We start from the raw sequence: 23,060 nt of genomic DNA on the forward strand, positions 1-23,060 counted from the left end.
AAAAAGAGCTGCTATGGTGTCAGCCTGCCGCTTTCCCCCCCCGTCACTCACGCGTAACAAATAAAAACAACTGCTGTCTTCCTGCTGCTTTTCTTCCACGTCACTCACTTGTAATAAATAAAAAGAGAAGCTGGAGTGTCGGCCTTCTGCTTTTCTTCCACGTCACTCACCCGTAACAAATAAAAACAGCTGCTGGAGTGTCAACTTGCCGCTTTTCTTCCACGTCACTCACTTGTAATAAATAAAAAGAGCAGCTGGAGTGTCGGCCTTCTGCTTTTCTTCCACGTCACTCACGTGTAACAAATAAAAACAGCTGCTGGAGTGTCTGCCTGCTGCTTTTCTTCCACGTCACTCAGGCGTAACAAATTACAACAGCTGCTGGAGCATTGGCCTGCCGCTTTTCTTCCACATCACTCACTTGTAATAAATAAAAATAGCTGCTGGAGTGTCGGCCTACTGCTTTTCTTCCACGTCACTCACGGGTAACAAATGAAAAGAGCTGCTGGAGTGTCTGCCTGCTGCTTTTCTTCCACGTCACTCAGGCGTAACAAATTACAACAGCTGCTGGAGCGTCGGCCTGCCGCTTTTCTTCCATGTCACTCACGCATAACAAATAAAAAGAGTTGCTGGAGTGTCGGCCTGCTGCTTTTCTTCCACGTCACTCACGCGTAACAAATTACATCAGCTGCTGGAGTCACAGCCTGCCGCTTTTCTTCCACGTCACTCATTTGTAATAAATAAAAAGAGCTGCTAGAGTGTCCACCTCCCACTTTTTTTCCCCGTCACTCACGCGTAACCAATAAAAACAGCTGTAGAAGTGTCTGCCTGCCGCTTTTCTTCAACGTCACTCACGCGTAACAAATAAAAACAGCTGCTAGAGTGTCGGACTTCTGCTTTTCCTCCACGTCACTCACGTGTAACAAACAAAAAGAGCTGCTGGAGTGTCCACCTCTTGCTTTTCTTCCACGTCACTCACGCGTAACAAATAAAAACAGCTGCTAGGGTGTCAGCCTGACGCTTTTCTTCCCCGTCACTCACGCGTAAAAAATCTAATATTAAATAAACTCATATATCGTCAACATTTTGCTCCACAAAATATCCCATAATATCAAATATGACGCAATAACTCGTTAAAACGGTTGTGAAAATAGTTCAAGTAAAAAGCGTCGTCATGGAAACCATGAAAGTTGTTTCATGGACAAAATGATCTCTCATCGATTTTGTGTCCAAATAAAGACTTAAAGAGTCAAATATTTACTTTGAATGATTTTATTGCTTTTATTCGTCACTCAAAGACAAAAAGACATTTCACATATTTCACTGCATGAAGAAAAAAAACATATTTCATCTTTTTTTTTATGAAATTCACGAGAAGAAAAAAAAAACATTTCAAAAAAACGTCTTTGGTCGACAAGTCCTTGCAGTGCTCAGGTGGCGCCGCTAGAGGGCAGCAGCATCACAGCGGTATTATTCATAGACTCCTTTGCTATTTGATAAAACAGTGTGAGTGTGAGTCCAGCTAATGACACTAATGACGATCTTTGAATAGGAATATTTACACACGCTGCGTACATTACAACGAAACACACTTCATTAGTTCATAAAAGTACTTTTTGATGACTTTTATATTAGCCTTTTGTTATTTATTCATTATTTGTTACTATTATTGACAATAGTAAAATTGATGATAAAACAAATAATAAATTCATATTATAATCAATATTATATATTAATAATAAATAATTAAATAATTTAAAAAAAATTATAATATGAATATTATTGTATTTATATTTTTTTGTTATAGTTAGGTTTTTATGTAAGCAATTTATAACTTTTAGGTTATGAATTAACAAGTGAATTTTTGGCACAGGGAGCAACCTCACACAGGTCATAAGTGTGCAGTCGTAAACAACTTTGGTTGATTGTTTCTTGGAAATCCTCAAAAACGACCCTGAGTTGTGTTTATTTTTCCAAAGTATCAAAAATCCTGCACGTTGTGAACGGAATTGTCCACGATGAACAGAAATCAGGAAGTAAACGCAGGAGAGTCATCCAAGGGTCCTTCACTCCCCCGTGGTGGCGTCCCCGCAGGCCTCCGATGACGCGGCACCGTCCAGACCCGACGATGCGGGCCTGGCGGGAGAGTGCAGGTGGACGAGGGGACAGTCGGCGGGCGAGTACCTGGCTAACACCTGGAGCTGCTCGGGCTGCAGGTGTGCTTGTCTGCAGACCCGCTGACTCAGCACGTCCACGCTGTGACGCGTCGTCAGCTGGAGTTGGCACAGGTGGTTTTTCTCCATCTGCAGTTGGTCACGCTCGCACTTCTGAAACATGGCAGCAAATACTAAATTATAGTTATTATTATTATTATTATTATTATTATTATTATTGTTGTTATTATTATTATATTATTATTATTTATTTTATTTTTTAATTGTTATTATTATTATTATTGTTGTTATTATTATTATTATTAGTGGGTAGGGGTACCAATCAATCCACGGACCGGTACCGGGCCTGCTCTATATGACAGGAGGCCCTTACATATCCTTTAATTCTGCTGGCCGACTTGCATCAAGACATAATAGTCTGTTCCGGGGTCAAACTGCAGTCATCATGAAACCTAGTATTGTTATCAAATATATTATAATATTGGGATGAGTATTCATTTATAGTAGATAAAGTATAATAAATAGTACTACATGTATTATGTTTAGTAAATATACAACACTGAAAGTTATGATTGTAGTGTAAAAATATGTGAACAGAAAATATTTTAATGTTAACTTGACCAGCCTGGGGAACCACACCCCATGATTATTAATAGCTTTCTTTATTAGCATTATTGTTATTGTTATTATTATTATTATTATTATTGGTGTTATCATTATTATTATCATTGTTATTATTATTATTATTATTGGTATTGTTATTGTTATTATTAGTGTTATCATTATTATCATTTTTTATTATTATTATTGTTGTTGTTATTGTTATTATTACTGATATAATTAATATTATTATTATTGTTGTTGTGATTATGGTTATTGTTACTGTTATTGTTACTGTTTTTATTATCATCATTGTTATCGTTGTTATTACTGTTATTGTTGTTATTGTTATTATCTATATATTATTATTATTATTATTATTGTTGTTGTTGTTACTGTTATTATTATTATCATCATCATTATTGTTGTTATTATTGTTATTATTATTATTAATATTTTTCTAATTATTATTTATATTATGTTTATTATTATCATTGATATTGTTATTATCATTGTTATTATGTTTATTATTATCATTAATATTCTTATTATCATTGTTATTATTTGTAGTAGTATTATTGTTATTAATGTTATTATTATTATTGTTATTAATATCATTATTATTATAATTATTAAATGTTTTATATGTATTAGTATTATTAGTATTATTGTTATTATATATTATTATCAATTTTATATTTTATTATTGTTAATTAATATTCTTATTAATATTAGCATTATTTGTGTTATTGATGTTATTGTTGTTATTATTATTATAATTATTGTTATTATATGTAGTAGTATTATTGTTATTAATGTTATTATTATTATTGTTATTAATGTCATTATTATTATAATTATACATTTTTTTTGTATTAGTAGTAGTAGTAGTATTGTTATTAAATATTATTACCAATTTCATATTTGATTATTATTAATTAATATTATTATTAATATTATCATTATTAGTATTATTGTTGTTATAGTTGTTGTTATTATTATTATAATTATTGTTATTATATGTAGTAGTATTATTGTTATTAATGTTATTATTATTATTATTATTATTATTAATGTCATTATTACTATAATTATTAATTTTTATTTGTATTAGTAGTAGTATTATTATTGTTATTAAATATTATTATCAATTTTATTTTTTATTATTATTAATTAATATTATTTTATATTTAATTATTATTAATTAATATTATTATTAATATTATCATTATTACTGTTATTGCTGTTATTATTATATTATTATTATTGTTATTATTATTGTTATTAATATTCATATTATTATTTTTATATTAGTATTATTTTTGTTATTATTGTTATTATTGATAATATTGCTGTTATTATCATTTGTATTAATATTATTTTTATTACTGTTATTTCTACTATTACTGTGTTATCTAATGAACTAGTGCTACTACTAGCAGTACAGTAATAGCCATGCACTTGGCAACCCGTCTAGGCAGCAAGCAGCAAGTGTTTACCAGCTGGTGTATTTCCCTCTGCAGCTTGGAGATGCACTCCAGCTTCTTCTGGCGACAGCGGCGTGCGGCCAGACGGTTCTTGCAGCGCCGCCTGACGTCGTGGATCAGGTCCAGCTGCTCGCGCGTGAACACCTGTCGCTTCAGCAGCTGCTGCAGGTCCGTCCTGCTCAGAGTGACCACCCGGTCCACCGAGACGGGCAGCTGCACCTGCACCACAACACTGTTAGCCTCTCGCTACATCACGCTGCTCGCTGACAGGGCAAGAACACTATTGGTTTTGCAAAGAAAAGACTTAAGGTTTCAACTGTAACATGCTCCTTGGCACATGTCACCATTCTCTATATACATATATATATATACATGTATAAGGTTTTTTTTTCTTTCCTCTTTTTAACAAAAGACCACCAAAAAATGTTTTAATAATAAATAAAAAAATATGTAATATTTTCAAACAATATATATATATATATATATATATATATATATATATATATATATATATATATATAAAAAGTTTTTTTTTTTTTTAAATCTTTTTGAAAAAAAAAAAGCCTGTTTTTTTAATTAATAAATACACAGAATATGCAATATTTTCAACCCAAAATAATCTAAGTGAATATTTGATGTGAAGTAATTGGATCCTTAAATATGTCAATAATTCATAACAACATTGATTTTGATTCATTATTATTTTTTGAGCAATGACAGTTTTAAAGGAAAAAGTCGCTCTAAAGGTCTCAGGGATCCAAAAGGAGCCCAAAATAAAAACATTTAAAATATGTCTTGAAAAAAATATTTATTTTTCTTACTTTCAAAGCTTAAATCTTTCGATCAACTTCAGATCGATAAGTTATTAATATTTCTTCATGTTTTTGGTTTGTTTCTTTTATGCCCTTTTTGTCGAAAAAAAACCTCTTTTGTTTTTGATATGGCAAACACACAAAATATGCAATATTTTCCCTAAAATGATGTCAAAGTGTAATATTTGATGTGAAGTAATTGGAGCCTTGAATATGTCAATAATTCATAACAACATTGATTTTGAGTCATTATTATTTTTTGAGCAATGGCCCAACTCATTTGTGTGTCAAAATACCATATATATATATATATATATATATATATATATATATATATATATATATATATATATATATTATACAGTATGTTTAACATTTATCTTTTTATGTTTTATTCTCTTTTTGAAAAAAAAGCTTGTTTTTTTTATTAATAAATACACAAACAATGCAATATTTTCAACCAAAAATAATCAAAGTGTAATATTTGATGTGAAGTAATTAGAGCCTTAAATATGTCAATAATTCATAACAACATTGATTTTGATTCTTTATTATTTTTTGAGCAATGACAGTTTTAAAGAAAAAAGTCGCTCTAAAAGGTCTCAGGGATCCAAAAGGAGTTACAAATAAACATTTTAAAAATATGTCTTAAAAAAACACTTTGTTTTTTTTACTTTCAAAGCTTAAATCTCTAGATCAACTTCAGATCTATCCGTCAATTATAAGTTATTAATCTTTTTTCATGTTTTTGGTTTGTTTCTTTTATGCCCCTTTTGTCTAAATAAAAACCTCCTTTGTTTTTGATATGGCAAACACACAAAATATGCAATATTTTCCCTAAAATTATTTCAAAGTGTAATATTTGATGTGAAGTAATTGGAGCCTTGAATATGTCAATAATTCATAACAACATTGATTTTGATTCATTATTATTTTTTGAGCAATGACAGTTTTAAAGAAAAAGTCGCTCTAAAAGGTCTCAGGGATCCAAAAGGAGTTACAAATAAACATTTTAAAAATATGTCTTAAAAAAACACTTTGTTTTTTTTACTTTCAAAGCTTAAATCTCTAGATCAACTTCAGATCTATCCGTCAATTATAAGTTATTAATCTTTTTTCATGTTTTTGGTTTGTTTCTTTTATGCCCCTTTTGTCTAAATAAAAACCTCCTTTGTTTTTGATATGGCAAACACACAAAATATGCAATATTTTCCCTAAAATTATTTCAAAGTGTAATATTTGATGTGAAGTAATTGGAGCCTTGAATATGTCAATAATTCATAACAACATTGATTTTGATTCATTATTATTTTTTGAGCAATGGCCCAACTCATTTGTGTGTCAAAATACCATATATATATATATATATATATATATATATATATATATATATATATATATATATATATATATATATATTATACAGTATATTTAACGTTTATCTTTTTATGTTTTACTCTCTTTTTGAAAAAAAAAAGCTTGGTTTTTTTAAATTAATAAATACACAAACAATGCAATATTTTCAACCAAAAATAATCAAAGTGTAATATTTGATGTGAAGTAATTAAAGCCTTGAATATGTCAATAATTCATAACAACATTGATTTTGATTTGTTATTATTTTTTGAGCAATGGTCCCACTCATTTATGATATGTCAAAATACCATATATATATATATATATATATATATATATATATATATATATATATATATATATATATATATATATATATATATATATATATATATTTATATATATATATATATATATATATATATATATATATATATATATATATATATATATATATATATATAATTGATAAAAATGTTGTATGTTTTATTCTCTTTAAAAAAATTTAAAAAAAAAGCCTGCTTTTTTATTAATAAAAACACAAAATATGCAATATTTTTAACCAAAATTAACCAAAGTGTAATATTTGATGTGAAGTAATTGGAGACTTAAATATGTCAATAAGTCATAACAACATTGATTTTGATTCATTATTTTTTTTTTTTAGCAGTGACAGTTTTAAAGAAAAAAGTCGCTCAGGGACCAAAAATGTTCAAAATATGTCTTTAAAAAACCTTTTTTATTTTATTTTCAAAGTTATTTATATTTCTTCATTTTGTTTGTTTTATGCCCTTTTTGTCGAAAAAAAACCCTCCTCCTTTCTTTTGATATCGCAAACACACAAAATATGCAATATTTGGCCTCATTTCTTTTTAAGTGTAATATTTGATGTGAAGTAATTGGAGCCTTGAATATGTCAATAATTCATAACAACTTTAATTGACTTGTGCAGTCCTTCGAGTCACTCGTGATTTAGGGCTATATTGTCAGGTTTGTCCCTGACAGTTTGGTCATGTTTTAGTTTTTCTGTCTTTATTTCCTGTTAGCGCTCTTATCTTGTCTTTATTTCCTGCTTGTATCCCTGAGTGTTTTTTCCCCTCAGCTGTGGCTGATAGGCACCGGGCCACACCTGCTGTCAATCAGCCAGCTGCTATTTAGATCTGTTTTGTCCTCCAATCAGGGCGGGATTATTGTCGCTACTACCTGTCATTTATACTTATCGTTGTAGCTGTGTCTACTTCTGTTCACTCTGCTCATGACATAGTTCCTTCGTGTCACAGTAAGGGTTTTTGTTTCTTGTCCACAGTTCGCCTTTGTCATAGTTTTTGTTCATAACCAAGTTTGTTCTCCGCCTTTTGTTTGTACCCTTTTGTTTGTTTTTTTGCTATAGTGTTAAATGAAATCATGTTTTCCTGCTCAATGCCTGCCTCCATCTCTGCATCTTGGGTTTCGTCACCAACACACTCTGACATAAACATTGATTGGTTGATTGATTGATTGATTGATTTTGTGAGCACTGACAGTTTTTAAGAAAAAAAACATGGTCGCCTTGTGTTATTAGAGTCCACACTACAACTTTTTGAATGTTTTCTTTCAATATTATTTTTAGAATGTTCCTTTTAAAAAAATGGCCCCACTTTGGACACCCTGGTCTAGAGAGTACTGGTGTACCTGTCTCGCCCGCTCCCTGGCGTACGCCTCGCTGTCCCCGTCCGTCTCCGAGTCGCCGTCCTCGCCCGAGTAGAGGGACGCTCCCTCGCTCTCAGACAGGGCGGCGCCGGCCTTCCAAGGAGGTCTGCCGGGGTCCACCTCGTCTTGGTCTGGATTTGCAGTCTCTGCATCTTCTGGTCCCGCGGCAGAACCGCCAGAGAAGCTTGTTCCTGGTCCTTGGTCTTGGTCTCCAACAGAGTGATGGGTCTCTTCCTCCATCTTCACTTCATTCTGGACTTGAACCCGCGGTCCGGTCTGCAGGTCACACCTTCCACTGGCGTCATGTTGGCTGCTTGACCTCAGACCTTTGCCGCTTTGGTCCGCTTCCTCCCCACGAGCCACCTGGATCTCGCCGTTCTTCGATCCGGGCGTGAAGTCTGGACCCGCAGGCGCGGGACCACATGTCCTGGCCTGAGACGTTCCCGACGCATCGCAGACGGGTTTGAGGTCTTCACCCTTGGACGGGAGTCTCTTGTCCGTTTCCTGGAAGCAAGTCTTCCCGCGGGACGGCGGCGCTGACTCGGCGCTGGAGCGGCAGAACTTTGGGAGCAGGAAGTCGAAACACGCCTCGTCCAGGTCTTGGAATCCCAGGATGGACGCCGAGTTGCGGATTTCCAAGATGTCGTCTTTGCTGAAGATCAGCTGAGACGTGTAGGCGAACTTCAGCAGGGGCTCGAAACCGCTAACCGTTACCTAGGAAACACAACATGATGATGTCATCAGACTATGTTACCATATACAGTATGTATACTTTACTAATATATATATATATATATATATATATATATATATATATATATATATATATATATATATATATATATATATATATATATACTGTCATAATACCTTCCAGTAGACTTCATGAGTTTGTACTCATAGACTCACATTGGTCTAGTCTTAGACTTAGACTGGTCAGAACTAGTCTTAGACTGGTCAGATCTAGTCTTAGACTTAGACTGGTCAGATCTAGTCTTAGACTTAGAATGGTCAGATTTAGTCTTAGACTTAGATTGGTCACATCTAGTCTTAGACTTAGATTGGTCAGATCTGGTCTTAGACTTAGTTTGGTCAGATCTGGTCTTAGACTTAAATTGGTCACATCTGGTCTTAGACTCAGATTGGTCATATCTAGTCTTAGACTTAGATTGGTCAGATCTGGTCTTAGACTTAGATTGGTCAGATCTAGTCTTAGACTTAGATTGGTCAGATCTGGTCTTAGACTTAGATTGGTCAGATCTGGTCTTAGACTTAGATTGGTCAGATCTGGTCTTAGACTTAAATTGGTCACATCTGGTCTTAGACTCAGATTGGTCAGATCTAGTCTTAGACTTAGATTGGTCAGATCTGGTCTTAGACTTAGATTGGTCAGATCTAGTCTTAGATTTAGATTGGTCACATCTAGTCTTACACTTAGACTGGTTAGATGTGGTCTCAGAATTAAACTGGTCAAATCTAGTCTTAGACTTACATTGGTTAGATCTAGTCTTAGAATTAGACTGTTTAGATCTAGTCTTAGACTTAGATTGGTCAGATGTAGTCTTAGATTGGTCAGATGTAGTCTTAGATTGGTCAGATTTAGTCTTAGATTGGTCAGGACTAGTCTTAGACTTAGATTGGTCAGATCTATTCATAGATTTAAATTGGTCAGATCTAGTCTTAGATTTAAATTGGTCAGAGCTAGTCTTAGAATTAGACTCGTTAGATCAAGTCTTAAACTTAGATTGGTCAGACTGAGTCTTAGATTGGTCAGATATAGTCTTAGACTTAGATTGGTCAGATCTAGTCTTAAACTTACAAATGTAGATTGGTCAGATCTAGTCTTAGACTTAGATTGGTCAGATCTGGTCTTAGACTTAGATTGGTCAGATCTAGTCTTGGACTTAGATTGGTCAGATCTAGTCTTAGATTTAAATTGGTCAGAGCTAGTCTTAGAATTAGACTGGTTAAATAATAGTCTTAGACTTAGATTGGTCAGATTTAGTCTTAGACTGGTCAGATCTAGTCTTAGACTTAGATTGGTCAGATCTAGTCTTAGACTTAGATTGGTCAGATCTAGTCTTAGACTTAGATTAGGCAGATCTAATCTTACACTTATACTGGTTAGATCTGGTCTCAGAATTAAACTGGTCAGATCTAGTCTTAGACTTACATTGGTTAAATCTAGCTTTAGAATTAGACTGTTTAGATCTAGTCTTAGACTTAGATTGGTCGGATCTAGTCTTAGACTCAGATTGGTCAGATCTAGTCTTAGACTTAGATTGGTCAAATCTAGTCTTAGATTTAAATTGGTCAGATCTAGTCTTACACTTAGACTGGTTAAATCTGGTCTCAGAATTAAACTGGTCAGATCTAGTCTTAGACTTACATTGGTAAGATCTAGTCTTAGAAATAGACTGTTTAGATCTAGTCTTAGAATTAGACTGGTTAGATATAGTCTTAGACTTAGATTGGTCAGATTTAGTCTTGGATTGGTCAGATTTAGTCTTAGACTTAGTTTGGTCAGGTCTATTCTTTGATTTAAATTGGTCAGATCTAGTCTTGCACTTAGACTGGTTAGATCTGGTCTTAGTCTTAGATTGGTCAGATCTAGTCTTAGATTTAGATTAGTCAGATCTAGTCTTACATGTAAATTGGTCAGAGCTAGTCTTAGAATTAGACTGGTTAGATCTAGTCTTAGACTTAGATTGGTCAAACTTAGTCTTAGATTGGTCAGATCTAGTCATAGACTTAGATTGGTCAGATCTAGTCTTAGACTTACAAACGTAGATTGGTCAGACCTGGTCTTAGACTTAGATTGGTCAGATCTGGTCTTAGACTTAGATTGGTCAGATCTGGTCTTAGACTTAGATTGGTCAGATCTAGTCTTGGACTTAGATTGGTCAGAGCTAGTCTTAGAATTAGACTGGTTAGATATAGTCTTAGACTTAAATTGGTCAGATTTAGTCTTAGATTGGTCAGATCTAGTCATAGACTTAGACTGGTTGGATCTAGTCTTAGAATTAGACTGGTCAGATCTAGTCTTAGAATTAGATTGGTCAGATTTAGTCTTAGACTTAGATTGGTCAGATCTAGTCTTAGAATTAGACTTGTTAGATCTTGTCTTAGTATTAGACTGGTTAGATCTAGTTTTAGACTTAGATTGGTCAGATCTGGTCTTAGACTTAGATTGGTCAGATCTAGTCTTAAACTTAGACTGGTTAGATCTAGTCTTACAATTAGACTGGTTAGATCTAGTCTTAGAATTAGACTGTTAGATCTAGTTTTAGACTTAGATTGGTCAGATTTAGTCTTAGATTGGTCAGATCTGGTCTCAGACTTAATGTGGTCAGATATAGTCTTACATTTAAATTGGTCCGATCTCGTCTTATACTTAGACTGGTTAGATCTGGTCTTAAAATCAAACTGGTCAGATCTAGTCTTAGACTTAGATTTGTCAGATCTATTCCTAGCCTTAGATTGGTCAGATCTAGTCCAAACGGTTGGTGCCAAAAACAGGAGGCAAAGATGTTTTGGCCCTATGGTAGTGAGAAGAACAAGTGTTTTGATGCAAACGAGCAACCCCCTCGTTAGCATTGAGGTGTTGTTGTGTGGCGGAACCATGACTCTGGATCCACTACCACCAGAACCATGGCTACTACCAGTCCCAAATAGTCTGAAAGTCCCACGTCAGCATTCCATTCAGTTGTGAACAAATGGCAGAAATGTTTCTAACTCCTGTTATTTGTTGGAGGCTAAATTGCAGTCTTTTAGGAATGGTTGAAAGGACAGTGTTGTATGTGGGAGACAGGTGGACCACATCCTCTGTTCAGTGATGGTTTTTCAACCTTGACATAGATGGCTTCCCTCACTCCTCTTTCATAGCATCCATGTACATTTGTGTTGTCATGGTAGTGCAGGTGCAGGTAGACCGCTGAGTCTAGACCTGAACAGTTTTTGCTGTGCCATACCTTCTTTTCTTTCTCCAATACATGAATCAGTGCGTTCATCGTTGCACTGGAGAGCATTCACCACATTGTTTTTGTGGGTGTGAGATGTCCGGTCTTTAGGATGCACTAGTTTCTGTCTCAGGGTGTTGCCTGCTTTGAAGTGTACTGGAATGTTGTGCTGGTTAAACATTCTTCTGAGTTTCAGTCAAAGATCCTCTAGGAACGCTTGCCTGTTTTCAATGATCCACTGCAAAAACATCAAAGATTGTCTATATGATCATTGTTTTTAATGATTTACTGCAAGAACTCCAGTCAAAGATCCTCTACGTGACAGAAGTGCCATGCTGTTTTTAATTGTCTACTGCAAAAATGCTGGTCAAAGATCATCTATATGTCAGGAACACTGTGCTGTTTTTAATGATCTACTGCAAAAAAAAAAAAATGCTGATCAAAGATCCTCAGGAAGCATTTGCTGTTTAAAGCACATCCACCAAAAACGTCAGTCAAAGATCATTTCTGTGAGACAGGAACCCTTTCTTGTTTTTAATGATCTACGACAAAACTGCCAGTCAAAGATCCTCTAAGAAGGTTTTCCTGTTTTCAATGATCCACTGCAAAAACATCAAAGTTTGATTTACTGCACAAACTCCAGTCAAAGATCCTATACGTGACAGAAGCACCATGCTGTTTTTAATTGTCTACTGCAAAAATGCTGGTCAAAGATCATCTATATGACAGGAACACTGTGCTGTTTTTAATGATCTACTGCAACAACAAAAAAATGCTAATCAAAGATCCTCAGGAAGCATTTGCTGTTTAAAGCACATCCACCAAAAACGCCAGTCAAAGATCATTTCTGTGAGTCAGGAACCCTTTTTTTTTTTTAATGATCTACTGCAAAAACTCCAGTCAAAGATCCTCTATGTGACAGTAGCGCCAGGCTGTTTTTAATCGTCTACTGCAAAATTGCTGGTCAAAGATCATCTATCTATACGACAGGAACATTTTACTGTTTTTAATGATCTACTGCAAAAAAAAAAAAAAAAAAATTTGCTAATCAAAGATCCTTTATGTAACACAAAGCATTTGCTATTTTAAGCACCTCCACCAAAAACGCCAATCAAAGATCATTTCTGTGAGACAGGAACACTTTGTTGTTTTTAATGATCTACAACAAAAATGCCAGTCAAAGATCCTCTAGGAAGGCTTTCCTGTTTTCAATGATCAACTGCAAAAACATCAAAGATTGTCTATATATTAATTGTTTTTAATGATTTACTGCAAAAACTCCAAAGATCCTCTATGTGGCAGAAGCGTCAGGCTGTTTTTAATCGTCTACTGCAAAAATGCTGGTCAAAGATCATCTATCTATACGGCAGGAACACTTTGCTGTTTTTAGTGATCTACTGCATGAAAAAAAAAATTGCTAATCAAAGATCCTTTATGTAACAGGAAGCATTTGCTGTTTTAAGCACCTCCACCAAAAACGCTAGTCAAAGATCATCTCTGTGTGACAGGAACACTTTGTTGTTTTAAATGATCTATGACAAAAATGCCAGTCAAAGATCCTCTAGGAAAGCTTTCCTGTTTTCAATGATCCACAGCAAAAACATCAAAGATAATTGTTTTTAATGATTTACTGCACAAACTCCAGTCAAAGATCCTCTACGTGACAGAAGCGCTATGCTGTTTTTAATTGTCTACTGCAAAAATGCTGGTCAAAGATCATCTATATGACAGGAACACTGTGCTGTTTTTAATTATCTACTGCAAAAAAAAAAGATAATCAAAGATCCTCTATGTAACAGGAAGCATTTGCTGTTTAAAGCACCTCCACAAAAAAACGCCAGTCAAAGATCATCTCTGTGAGACAGGAACACTTTGTTGTTTTTAATGATCTACGACAAAAATGCCAGTCAAAGATCCTCTAGGAAGGCTTTCCTGTTTTCAATGATCCACTGCAAAAACATCAAAGTTAATTGTTTTTAATGATTTACTGCACAAACTCCAGTCAAAGATCCTCTACGTGACAGAAGCGCCATGCTGTTTTTAATTGTCTACTGCAAAAATGCTGGTCAAAGATCATCTATATGACAAGAACACTGTGCTGTTTTTAATGATCTACTGCAACAAAAAAATGCTAATCAAAGATCCTCTATGTAACAGGAAGCATTTGCTGTTTAAAGCACCTCCACAAAAAACGCCAGTCAAAGATCATCTCTGTGAGACAGGAACACTTTGTTGTTTTTAATGATCTACGACAAAAATGCCAGTCAAAGATCCTCTAGGAAGGCTTTCCTGTTTTCAATGATCCACAGCAAAAACATCAAAGTTAATTGTTTTTAATGATTTACTGCACAAACTCCAGTCAAAGATCCTCTACGTGACAGAAGCGCCATGCTGTTTTTAATTGTCTACTGCAAAAATGCCAGTCAAAGATCCTCTAGGAAGGCTTTCCTGTTTTCAATGATCCACAGCAAAAACATCAAAGTTAATTGTTTTTAATGATTTACTGCACAAACTCCAGTCAAAGATCCTCTACGTGACAGAAGCGCCATGCTGTTTTTAATTGTCTACTGCAAAAATGCTGGTCAAAGATCATCTATATGTCAGGAACACTGTGCTGTTTTGAATTATCTACTGCAAAAAAAAAATGCTAATCAAAGATCCTCTATGTAACAGGAAGCATTTGCTGTTTAAAGCACCTCCACCAAAAAACGTCAGTCAAAGATCATCTCTGTGAGACAGGAACACTTTGTTGTTTTTAATGATCTACGTCAAAAATGCCAGTCAAAGATCCTCTAGGAAGGCTTTCCTGTTTTCAATGATCAACTGCAAAAACATCAAAGATAATTGTTTTTAATGATTTACTGCACAAACTCCAGTCAAAGATCCTCTACGTGACAGAAGCGCCATGCTGTTTTTAATTGTCTACTGCAAAAATGCTGGTCAAAGATCATCTATATGACAGGAACATTTTGCTGTTTTTAATGATCTACTGCAACAAAAAAAATGCTGATCAAAGATCCTCAGGAAGCATTTGCTGTTTAAAGCACATCCACCAAAAACGCCAGTCAAAGATAATTTCTGTGAGACAGGAACACTTTGTTGTTTTTAATGATCTACGACAAAAATGCCAGTCAAAGATCCTCCAGGAAGGCTTTCCTGTTTTCAATGATCCACAGCAAAAACATCAAAGATAATTGTTTTTAATGATTTACTGCACAAACTCCAGTCAAAGATCCTCTACGTGACAGAAGTGCCATGCTGTTTTTAATTGTCTACTGCAAAAATGCTGGTCAAAGATCATCTATATGACAGGAACACTGTGCTGTTTTTAATAATCTACTGCAAAAAAAAATTGCTAATCAAAGATCCTCTATGTAACAGGAAGCATTTGCTGTTTAAAGCACCTCCACAAAAAAACGCCAGTCAAAGATCATCTCTGTGAGACAGGAACACTTTAATGTTTTTAATGATCTACGTCAAAAATGCCAGTCAAAGATCCTCTAGGAACGCTTTCCTGTTTTCAATGATCCACTGCAAAAACATCAAAGATAATTATTTTTAATGATTTACTGCACAAACTCCAGTCAAAGATCCTCTACGTTACAGAAGCGCCATGCTGTTTTTAATTGTCTACTGCAAAAATGCTGGTCAAAGATCATCTATATGACAGGAACACTGTGCTGTTTTTAATGATCTACTGCAACAACAAAAAAATGCTAATCAAAGATCCTCTATGTAACAGGAAGCATTTGCTGTTTAAAGCACATCCACCAAAAACGCCAGTCAAAGATCATTTCTGTGAGACAGGAACACTTTGTTGTTTTTAATGATCTACGACAAAAATGCCAGTCAAAGATCCTCCAGGAAGGCTTTCCTGTTTTCAATGATCCACTGCAAAAACATCAAAGATAATTGTTTTTAATGATTTACTGCAAAAACTCCAGTCAAAGATCCTCTACGTGACAGAAGCGCTATGCTGTTTTTAATTGTCTACTGCAAAAATGCTGGTCAAAGATCATCTATACAACAGGAACAATGTGCTGTTTTTAATGATCTACTGCAAAAAAAAAAGAAAAAAAAGCTAATCAAAGATCCTCTATGTAACAGGAAGCATTTCCTGTTTAAAGCACCTCCACCAAAAACGCCAGTCAAAGATCATCTCTGTGAGACAGGAACACTTTGTTGTTTTTAATGATTTACGTCAAAAATGCCAGTCAAAGATCCTCCAGGAAGGCTTTCCTGTTTTCAATGGTCCACTGCAAAAACATCAAAGTTAATTGTTTTTAATGATTTACTGCAAAAACTCCAGTCAAAGATCCTCTACGTGACAGAAGCGCCACGCTGTTTTTAATTGTCTACTGCAAAAATGCTGGTCAAAGATCATCTAAATGAGATAGGAACACTTGGCTGTTTTTAATGATCTACTGCACACAAAAAAAAGATAATCAAAGATCTTCTATGTAACAGGAAGCATTTGCTGTTTAAAGCACCTCCACCAAAAACGCGAGTCAAAGATCATCTCTGTGTGACAGGAACACTTTGTTGTTTTAAATGATCTATGACAAAAATGCCAGTCAAAGATCCTCTAGGAAGGCTTTCCTGTTTTCAAAGATCCACTGCAAAAACATCAAAGATAATTGTTTTTAATGATTTACTGCAAAAACTCCAGTCAAAGATCCTCTACGTGACAGAAGCGCCATGCTGTTTTTAATTGTCTACTGCAAAAATGCTGGTCAAAGATCATCTATATGACAGGAACACTGTGCTGTTTTTAATGATCTACTGCAACAACAAAAAAATGCTAATCAAAGATCCTCAGGAAGCATTTGCTGTTTAAAGCACATCCACCAAAAACGCCAGTCAAAGATCATTTCTGTGAGACAGGAACACCTTTTTTTTTTTAATGATCTACTGCAAAAACTCCAGTCAAAGATCCTCTATGTGACAGAAGTGCCAGGCTGTTTTTAATCGTCTACTGCAAAATTGCTGGTCAAAGATCATCTATCTATACGACAGGAACATTTTGCTGTTTTTAATGATCTACTGCAAAAAAAAAAAAAAAAATTGCTAATCAAAGATCCTTTATGTAACAGGAAGCATTTGCTGTTTTAAGCACCTCCACCAAAAACGCCAGTCAAAGATCATCTCTGTGTGACAGGAACACTTTGTTGTTTTAAATGATCTATGACAAAAATGCCAGTCAAAGATCCTCTAAGAAGGCTTTCCTGTTTTCAAAGATCCACTGCAAAAACATCAAAGATTGTCTATATGATAATTGTTTTTAATGATTTACTGCAAAAACTCCAGTCAAAGATCCTCTATGTGACCGAAGCGCTACGCTGTTCTTAATCGTCTACTGCAAAAATGCTAGTCAAAGATCATCTAAATGAGATAGGAACACTTGGCTGTTTTTAATGATCTACTGCAAAAAAGTATGTACTAATCAAAGATCCTCTATGTAACAGGAAGTGTTTGCTGTTTTTAAGCACCTCCACCAAAAACGCCAGTCAAAGATCATTTCTGTGAGACAGGAACCCTTTCTTGTTTTTAATTATCTACGACAAAACTGCCAGTCAAAGATCCTCTAAGAAGGCTTTCCTGTTTTCAATGATCCACAGCAAAAACATCAAAGATAATTGTTTTTAATGATTTACTGCACAAACTCCAGTCAAAGATCCTCTACGTAACAGGAGCGCCATGCTGTTTTTAATTGTCTACTGCAAAAATGCTGGTCAAAGATCATCTATATGACAGGAACACTGTGCTGTTTTTAATGATCTACTGCAACAACAAAAAAATGCTAATCAAAGATCCTCAGGAAGCATTTGCTGTTTAAAGCACATCCACCAAAAACGTCAGTCAAAGATCATTTCTGTGAGACAGGAACACTTTGTTGTTTTTAATGATCTACGACAAAAATGCCAGTCAAAGATCCTCCAGGAAGGCTTTCCTGTTTTCAATGATCCACTGCAAAAACATCAAAGATAATTGTTTTTAATGATTTACTGCAAAAAAATTAAAAATGCTAATCAAAGATCCTCTATATAGGCATAGGAACACTTTGCCATTTAAATGATCTGGTACAAAAAAGCTAGTCAAAGATCGTCTATGACTCAATGACCTGGGGGTTTTAGGAGTCTGTTGTAAAAAAAAAATAAAAGTGAACTGTGACGTCATGCACAAGAACAATCACAAACATGTCGCATCCAAACGATCTTTGTTTGTTTTGCTAAGCAATCCACGGTGTGCCTAATGAAGTGGCCGCCAAGTGACGTCATTCTCCGCTGGCATTCCGAGCTTGCGTCGCCCTGACAACGCCAAACACACACACACAAACACACACGCAAGCACACAGAGTGACGTCATCTCACCTCGGGCGGCAGCGTGACGACGTCGACGTGGCCGTGGAGCGCACGCGCGAAGTACTCGCCGCACGAGGCCAGCACGGCGCGGTGGGCGACGAACGCGCGGCCCTCCACCCGCACAGTGACGTCACAGAGCGCGCCCCGCCGCCGCAGCTCGTCCAGGCGGCGCAGCAGCTGCGCGGAGTGCGCCGCGGACGCGTACGTGTACGTGCTGGACATCTGCGGGCGCGCGCACGCTCTCGTTAATGACGTTTTAAAGGAGTTTGAAGTGAAGAGAGGAAAAGCGACTCACCTGTGCAGGTGGACTCCACGCCGTGGGTTCGATTCCCCTTTTCCTCCACTCGCCGACAAACTGAGCGAGCCTGCTCAGTCATCTGTCAACGTGTGTGTGTGTGTGTGTGACAGGGGGAGGGTGTGTGTGTGTGTGTGTGTGTGTGTGTGTGTGTGTGTGTGTGTGTGTGTGTGCGTGTGTGTGTGTGTGTTGCAACAGAGCTGACTCATGCTGATAAACGATGAGCAAGCACGTTTTCCCCATTCATTCTGTTCCCTCCCTTACCTGTAAACTCGCCCGCCGACTAACGCCAAAACGTCAAAATATCGGACTGAGATGCTAACAGTTAACACGCGTTAAGCAACAAAACATTTGACTCGTAGGTGTGTACCAGCAAAATGAGCTAAAAAAAAAAAAAAAAAAAAAAAAAAAAAGTTAGCATGCTAACAGTGGAATGCTAACATGCTAACAATAGTATGCTCACAGTTAGCATTAGTGAAATACTAAAACGTATGACGCCGAGGTGTATACAATGTTAAATTAGCTGAAAAAAACTAGCATGCTAACATTAGCATGTTAACTGTGACATGTGTCAAGTGCCAAAATATATTACGCTGAGAGTGCCATGCTAACAATAGCATGCTCATAGTTAGCATTAGTGAAATACTAAAACGTATGACGCCGAGGTGTATACAATGTTAAATTAGCTGAAAAATTGTTTCACGCTAACATTAGCATGCGAACTGTGACATGTGTCAAGTGCCAAAATATATTACGCTGAGAGTGCCGTGCTAACAATAGCATGCTCTCAGTTAGCATGAGTGAAATACTAAAATATATGATGCCGAGGTGTATACAATGTTAAATTAGCTGAAAAACAACTAGCATGCTAACTGTGACATGTGTCAAGTGCCAAAATATAGTATGCTGAGAGTGCCGTGCTAACAATAGCATGCTGACAGTTAGCATTAGTGAAATACTAAAACATATGACACGGCGGTGTATACGTGTTAAATTAGCTGAAAAAAAACTAGCATGCTAACTGTGACATGTGTCAAGTTCCAAAATATATTACGCTGAGAGTGCCATGCTAACAATAGCATGCTCACAGTTAGCATTAGTGAAATACTCAAACATATGACGCAGAGGTGTATACAATGTTAAATTAGCTGAAAAATTGTTTCACGCTAACATTAGCATGCGAACTGTGACATGTGTCAAGTGCCAAAATATATTACGCTGAGACTGCCATGCTAACAATAGCATGCTCTCAGTTAGCATGAGTGAAATACTAAAATATATGACGCGGCGGTGTATATCTGTTGAATTAGCTGAAAAAAAACTAGCATGCTAACATTAGCATGTTAACTGTGACATGTGTCAAGTGCCAAAATATATTACGCTGAGACGGCCGTGCTAACAATAGCATGCTCACAGTTAGCATTAGTGAAATACTAAAACGTATGATGCCGAGGTGTATACAATGTTACATTTGCTGGAAAAAAAACTAGCATGCTAACATTAGCATGCTAACTGTGGTATGTGTCAAGTGCCAAAATATATTACTCTGAGGTGTGTACTTGCTAGCAGTGCCATGCTAACAATAGCATGCTCTCAGTTAGCATGAGTGAAATACTAAAATATATTAGTTAAATTAGCTAAAAAGAACTAGCATGCTATGCTAAAATGCTAACTGTGACATGCGTCAAGTACCAAAGTATATTACTCTGCGGTGTGTACTTGCTAACAGTGACATGCTAACATGCTAACAATAGCATGCTTACAGTTAACATTAGTGAAATACTCAAATATATGACACAAAGGTGTATGCCTGTTAAAATAGCTAAAAAGAACTAGCATGCTTTGCTAAAATGCTAACTGCGACATGCGTCAAGTACCAAAGTATATTACTCTGAGGTGTGTACTTGCTAACAGTTACATGCTAACAATAGCATGCTTACAGTTAGCATTAGTGAAATACTAAAATATATGACACAAAGGTGTATGCCTGTTAAAATAGCTAAAAAGAATGAGCATGCTATGCTAAAATGCTAACTGTGACATGCGTCAAGTACCAAAGTATATTACTCTGAGGTGTGTACTTGCTAACAGTTACATGCTAACAATAGCATGCTTACAGTTAGCATTAGTGAAATACTAAAATATATGACACAAAGGTGTATGCCTGTTAAATTAGCTAAAAATAACTAGCATGCTATGCTAAAACGCTAACTGTGACATGTGTCAAGTACCAAAGTACATTACTCTGAGGTGTGTACTTGCTAACAGTTACATGCTAACAATAGCATGCTTAGAGTTAGCATTAGTGAAATACTAAAATATATGACACTAAGGTGTATGCCTGTTAAAATAGCTAAAAAGAATTAGCATGCTTTGCTAAAATGCTAACTGTGACATGCGTCAAGTACCAAAGTATATTACTCTGCGGTGTGTACTTGTGACATGCTAACATGCTAACAATAGCATGCTTACAGTTAACATTAGTGAAATACTAAAATATATGACACAAAAGGTGTATGCCTGTTAAATTAGCTAAAAAGAACTAGCATGCTATGCTAAAATGCTAACTGTGACATGCGTCAAGTACCAAAGTATATTACTCTGAGGTGTGTACTTGCTAACAGTGACATGCTAACATGCTAACAATAGCATGCTTACAGTTAACATTAGTGAAATACTAAAATATATGACACAAAAGGTGTATGCCTGTTAAATTAGCTAAAAAGAACTAGCATGCTATGCTAAAATGCTAACTGTGACATGCGTCAAGTACCAAAGTACATTACTATGCGGTGTGTACTTGCTAACAGTTACATGCTAACAATAGCATGCTTACAGTTAACATTAGTGAAATACTAAAATAAATGACACAGAGGTGTATGCCTGTTAAAATAGCTAAATAGAATTAGCATGCTTTGCTAAAATGCTAACTGCGACATGTGTCAAGTACCAAAGTACATTACTCTGTGGTGTGTACTTGCTAACAGTGACATGCTAACATGCTAACAATAGCATGCTTACAGTTAACATTAGTGAAATACTCAAATATATGACACAAAGGTGTATGCCTGTTAAAATAGCTGAAAAGAACTAGCATGCTTTGCTAAAATGCTAACTGCGACATGCTAAAAAGCCAAAAAAAATTGTAAAATACCCAAAATATATCTTAAAATTTGGTTAAAAATGCTTACGTACCAAAAATACCAAAATATGATTGAGATGTATACCTACAAAATTCACGAAAAAAAAAAGAAGTTAGCATTAGCATTAGCATGCTAACAGGTAGCATTGGTCAAGTAACAAAATATTTGACGCCGAGATGTACACCTGCAAAAAGGCTAGCATGCTAATATTAGTGGGCCGTTAAAAAATTGTGTGTGTGTGTGTGTGTGTGTGTGTGTGTGTGTGTGCGTGTGTGTGTGTGTGTGTGTGTGTGTGTGTGTGTGTGTGTGTGTGTGTTGGTGATGACAAACACACACTTTCTATTGGTCGCTTTGTGTTGTTTTTTAAGGAGCGAGACAATAAAAGCAGAAGTGCTGACACAGCAAAGCACATGACTCAGGAAGCCCCAGCGACCAATCAGGTGACGGCGTGGCACTCGTCCTTCCTGTTTCTCTGCAAGTGAACCCTCACACGCGTGGGAGGAATAAAGTTTTTTTTTTTTTTTTTTTTTTATTCATGCATTGTTGTGCACTCGCACACTTCCAGGACCTTGTCAAGGGGGCGGAGCCTGGAAGATTTGGGCTGACCCGTGCTGAAAGAAGGCAGGTAAAGGACACACCTGTGCAGTCCCACCTCACATGTGGCTTTTTAGGACCCCGAGTCTGTTTCCCATCGGAAAATATCTGATTCCGTGAGGTTTTTTTTTTTTTTTTTTCCCGAAAAGCTCATTTATGCTCCCAGTAAATACGTAAAAACATGTTTTTCCACGACGTTACACTTTCACGTGTTTACTCCGCAACTTTCGGTAATGATTGGTTGTTGTTATCGAGGTCTGTATCAGCTAGCTGGAAAACGATAAAAAACTAGCAGCTCAGTTTAAAGTAAATCGCATTAAACACATTTTTTGTTCTTACGATAAAAAACTACCAGCTCAGTGGTCCGAATTTTACCATTAAAAAAGTACCGGTTTTTTTTTTTACGATACAGTAATTCGCAGTAAAACCGACCGTAGTTATTACGATAAAAAAAACTAGCAGTTTAGTCACCAGAACTTTCCAGTAAAAACGACAGTAGTTTTTACGATAAAAAACTAGCAACTGAGTTGCAAGAGTTTTTACGATAAAAAACTTGTTGTCCGATTTTACCATTAAAAAAGTACCTTTCTTT

The 23,060-nt window shown here is 35.6% G+C and overlaps 1 protein-coding gene across 1 annotated transcript; it reads right to left on the reverse strand.

Annotated features, from left to right (window-relative positions):
• Positions 1–1,262: 1,262 nt before the first annotated feature.
• Positions 1,263–19,035, reverse strand: LOC133607183 (transcription regulator protein BACH1-like). Its single transcript, XM_061961648.1, has 5 exons — positions 18,732–19,035; positions 18,446–18,658; positions 8,098–8,829; positions 4,271–4,477; positions 1,263–2,324 (listed from the first exon to the last, which is right to left on the reverse strand). Exons 2-5 carry the CDS (start codon positions 18,656–18,658, stop codon positions 2,064–2,066), a joined length of 1,413 nt encoding a protein of 470 aa, XP_061817632.1. The 5' UTR covers positions 18,732–19,035; the 3' UTR covers positions 1,263–2,063.
• Positions 19,036–23,060: the final 4,025 nt, after the last annotated feature.

This window comes from Nerophis lumbriciformis, linkage group LG09 (genome assembly GCF_033978685.3).
Source record: "Nerophis lumbriciformis linkage group LG09, RoL_Nlum_v2.1, whole genome shotgun sequence".
NCBI lineage: Eukaryota > Metazoa > Chordata > Actinopteri > Syngnathiformes > Syngnathidae > Nerophis > Nerophis lumbriciformis.

What these genes read in the sequence shown, in the direction of transcription:
- LOC133607183 (XM_061961648.1), bottom strand. Translation starts at nt 18,658, where the DNA reads ATGTCCAGCACGTACACGTACGCGTCCGCGGCGCACTCCGCGCAGCTG. An exon ending in CCAGGGAGCGGGCGAGACAG is followed by an intron (nt 4,478 to 8,097) that starts GTACACCAGTAC and finishes GTTGTGGTGCAG; the next exon opens with GTGCAGCTGCCCGTCTCGGT. An exon ending in AGAGGGAAATACACCAGCTG is followed by an intron (nt 2,325 to 4,270) that starts GTAAACACTTGC and finishes GCCATGTTTCAG; the next exon opens with AAGTGCGAGCGTGACCAACT.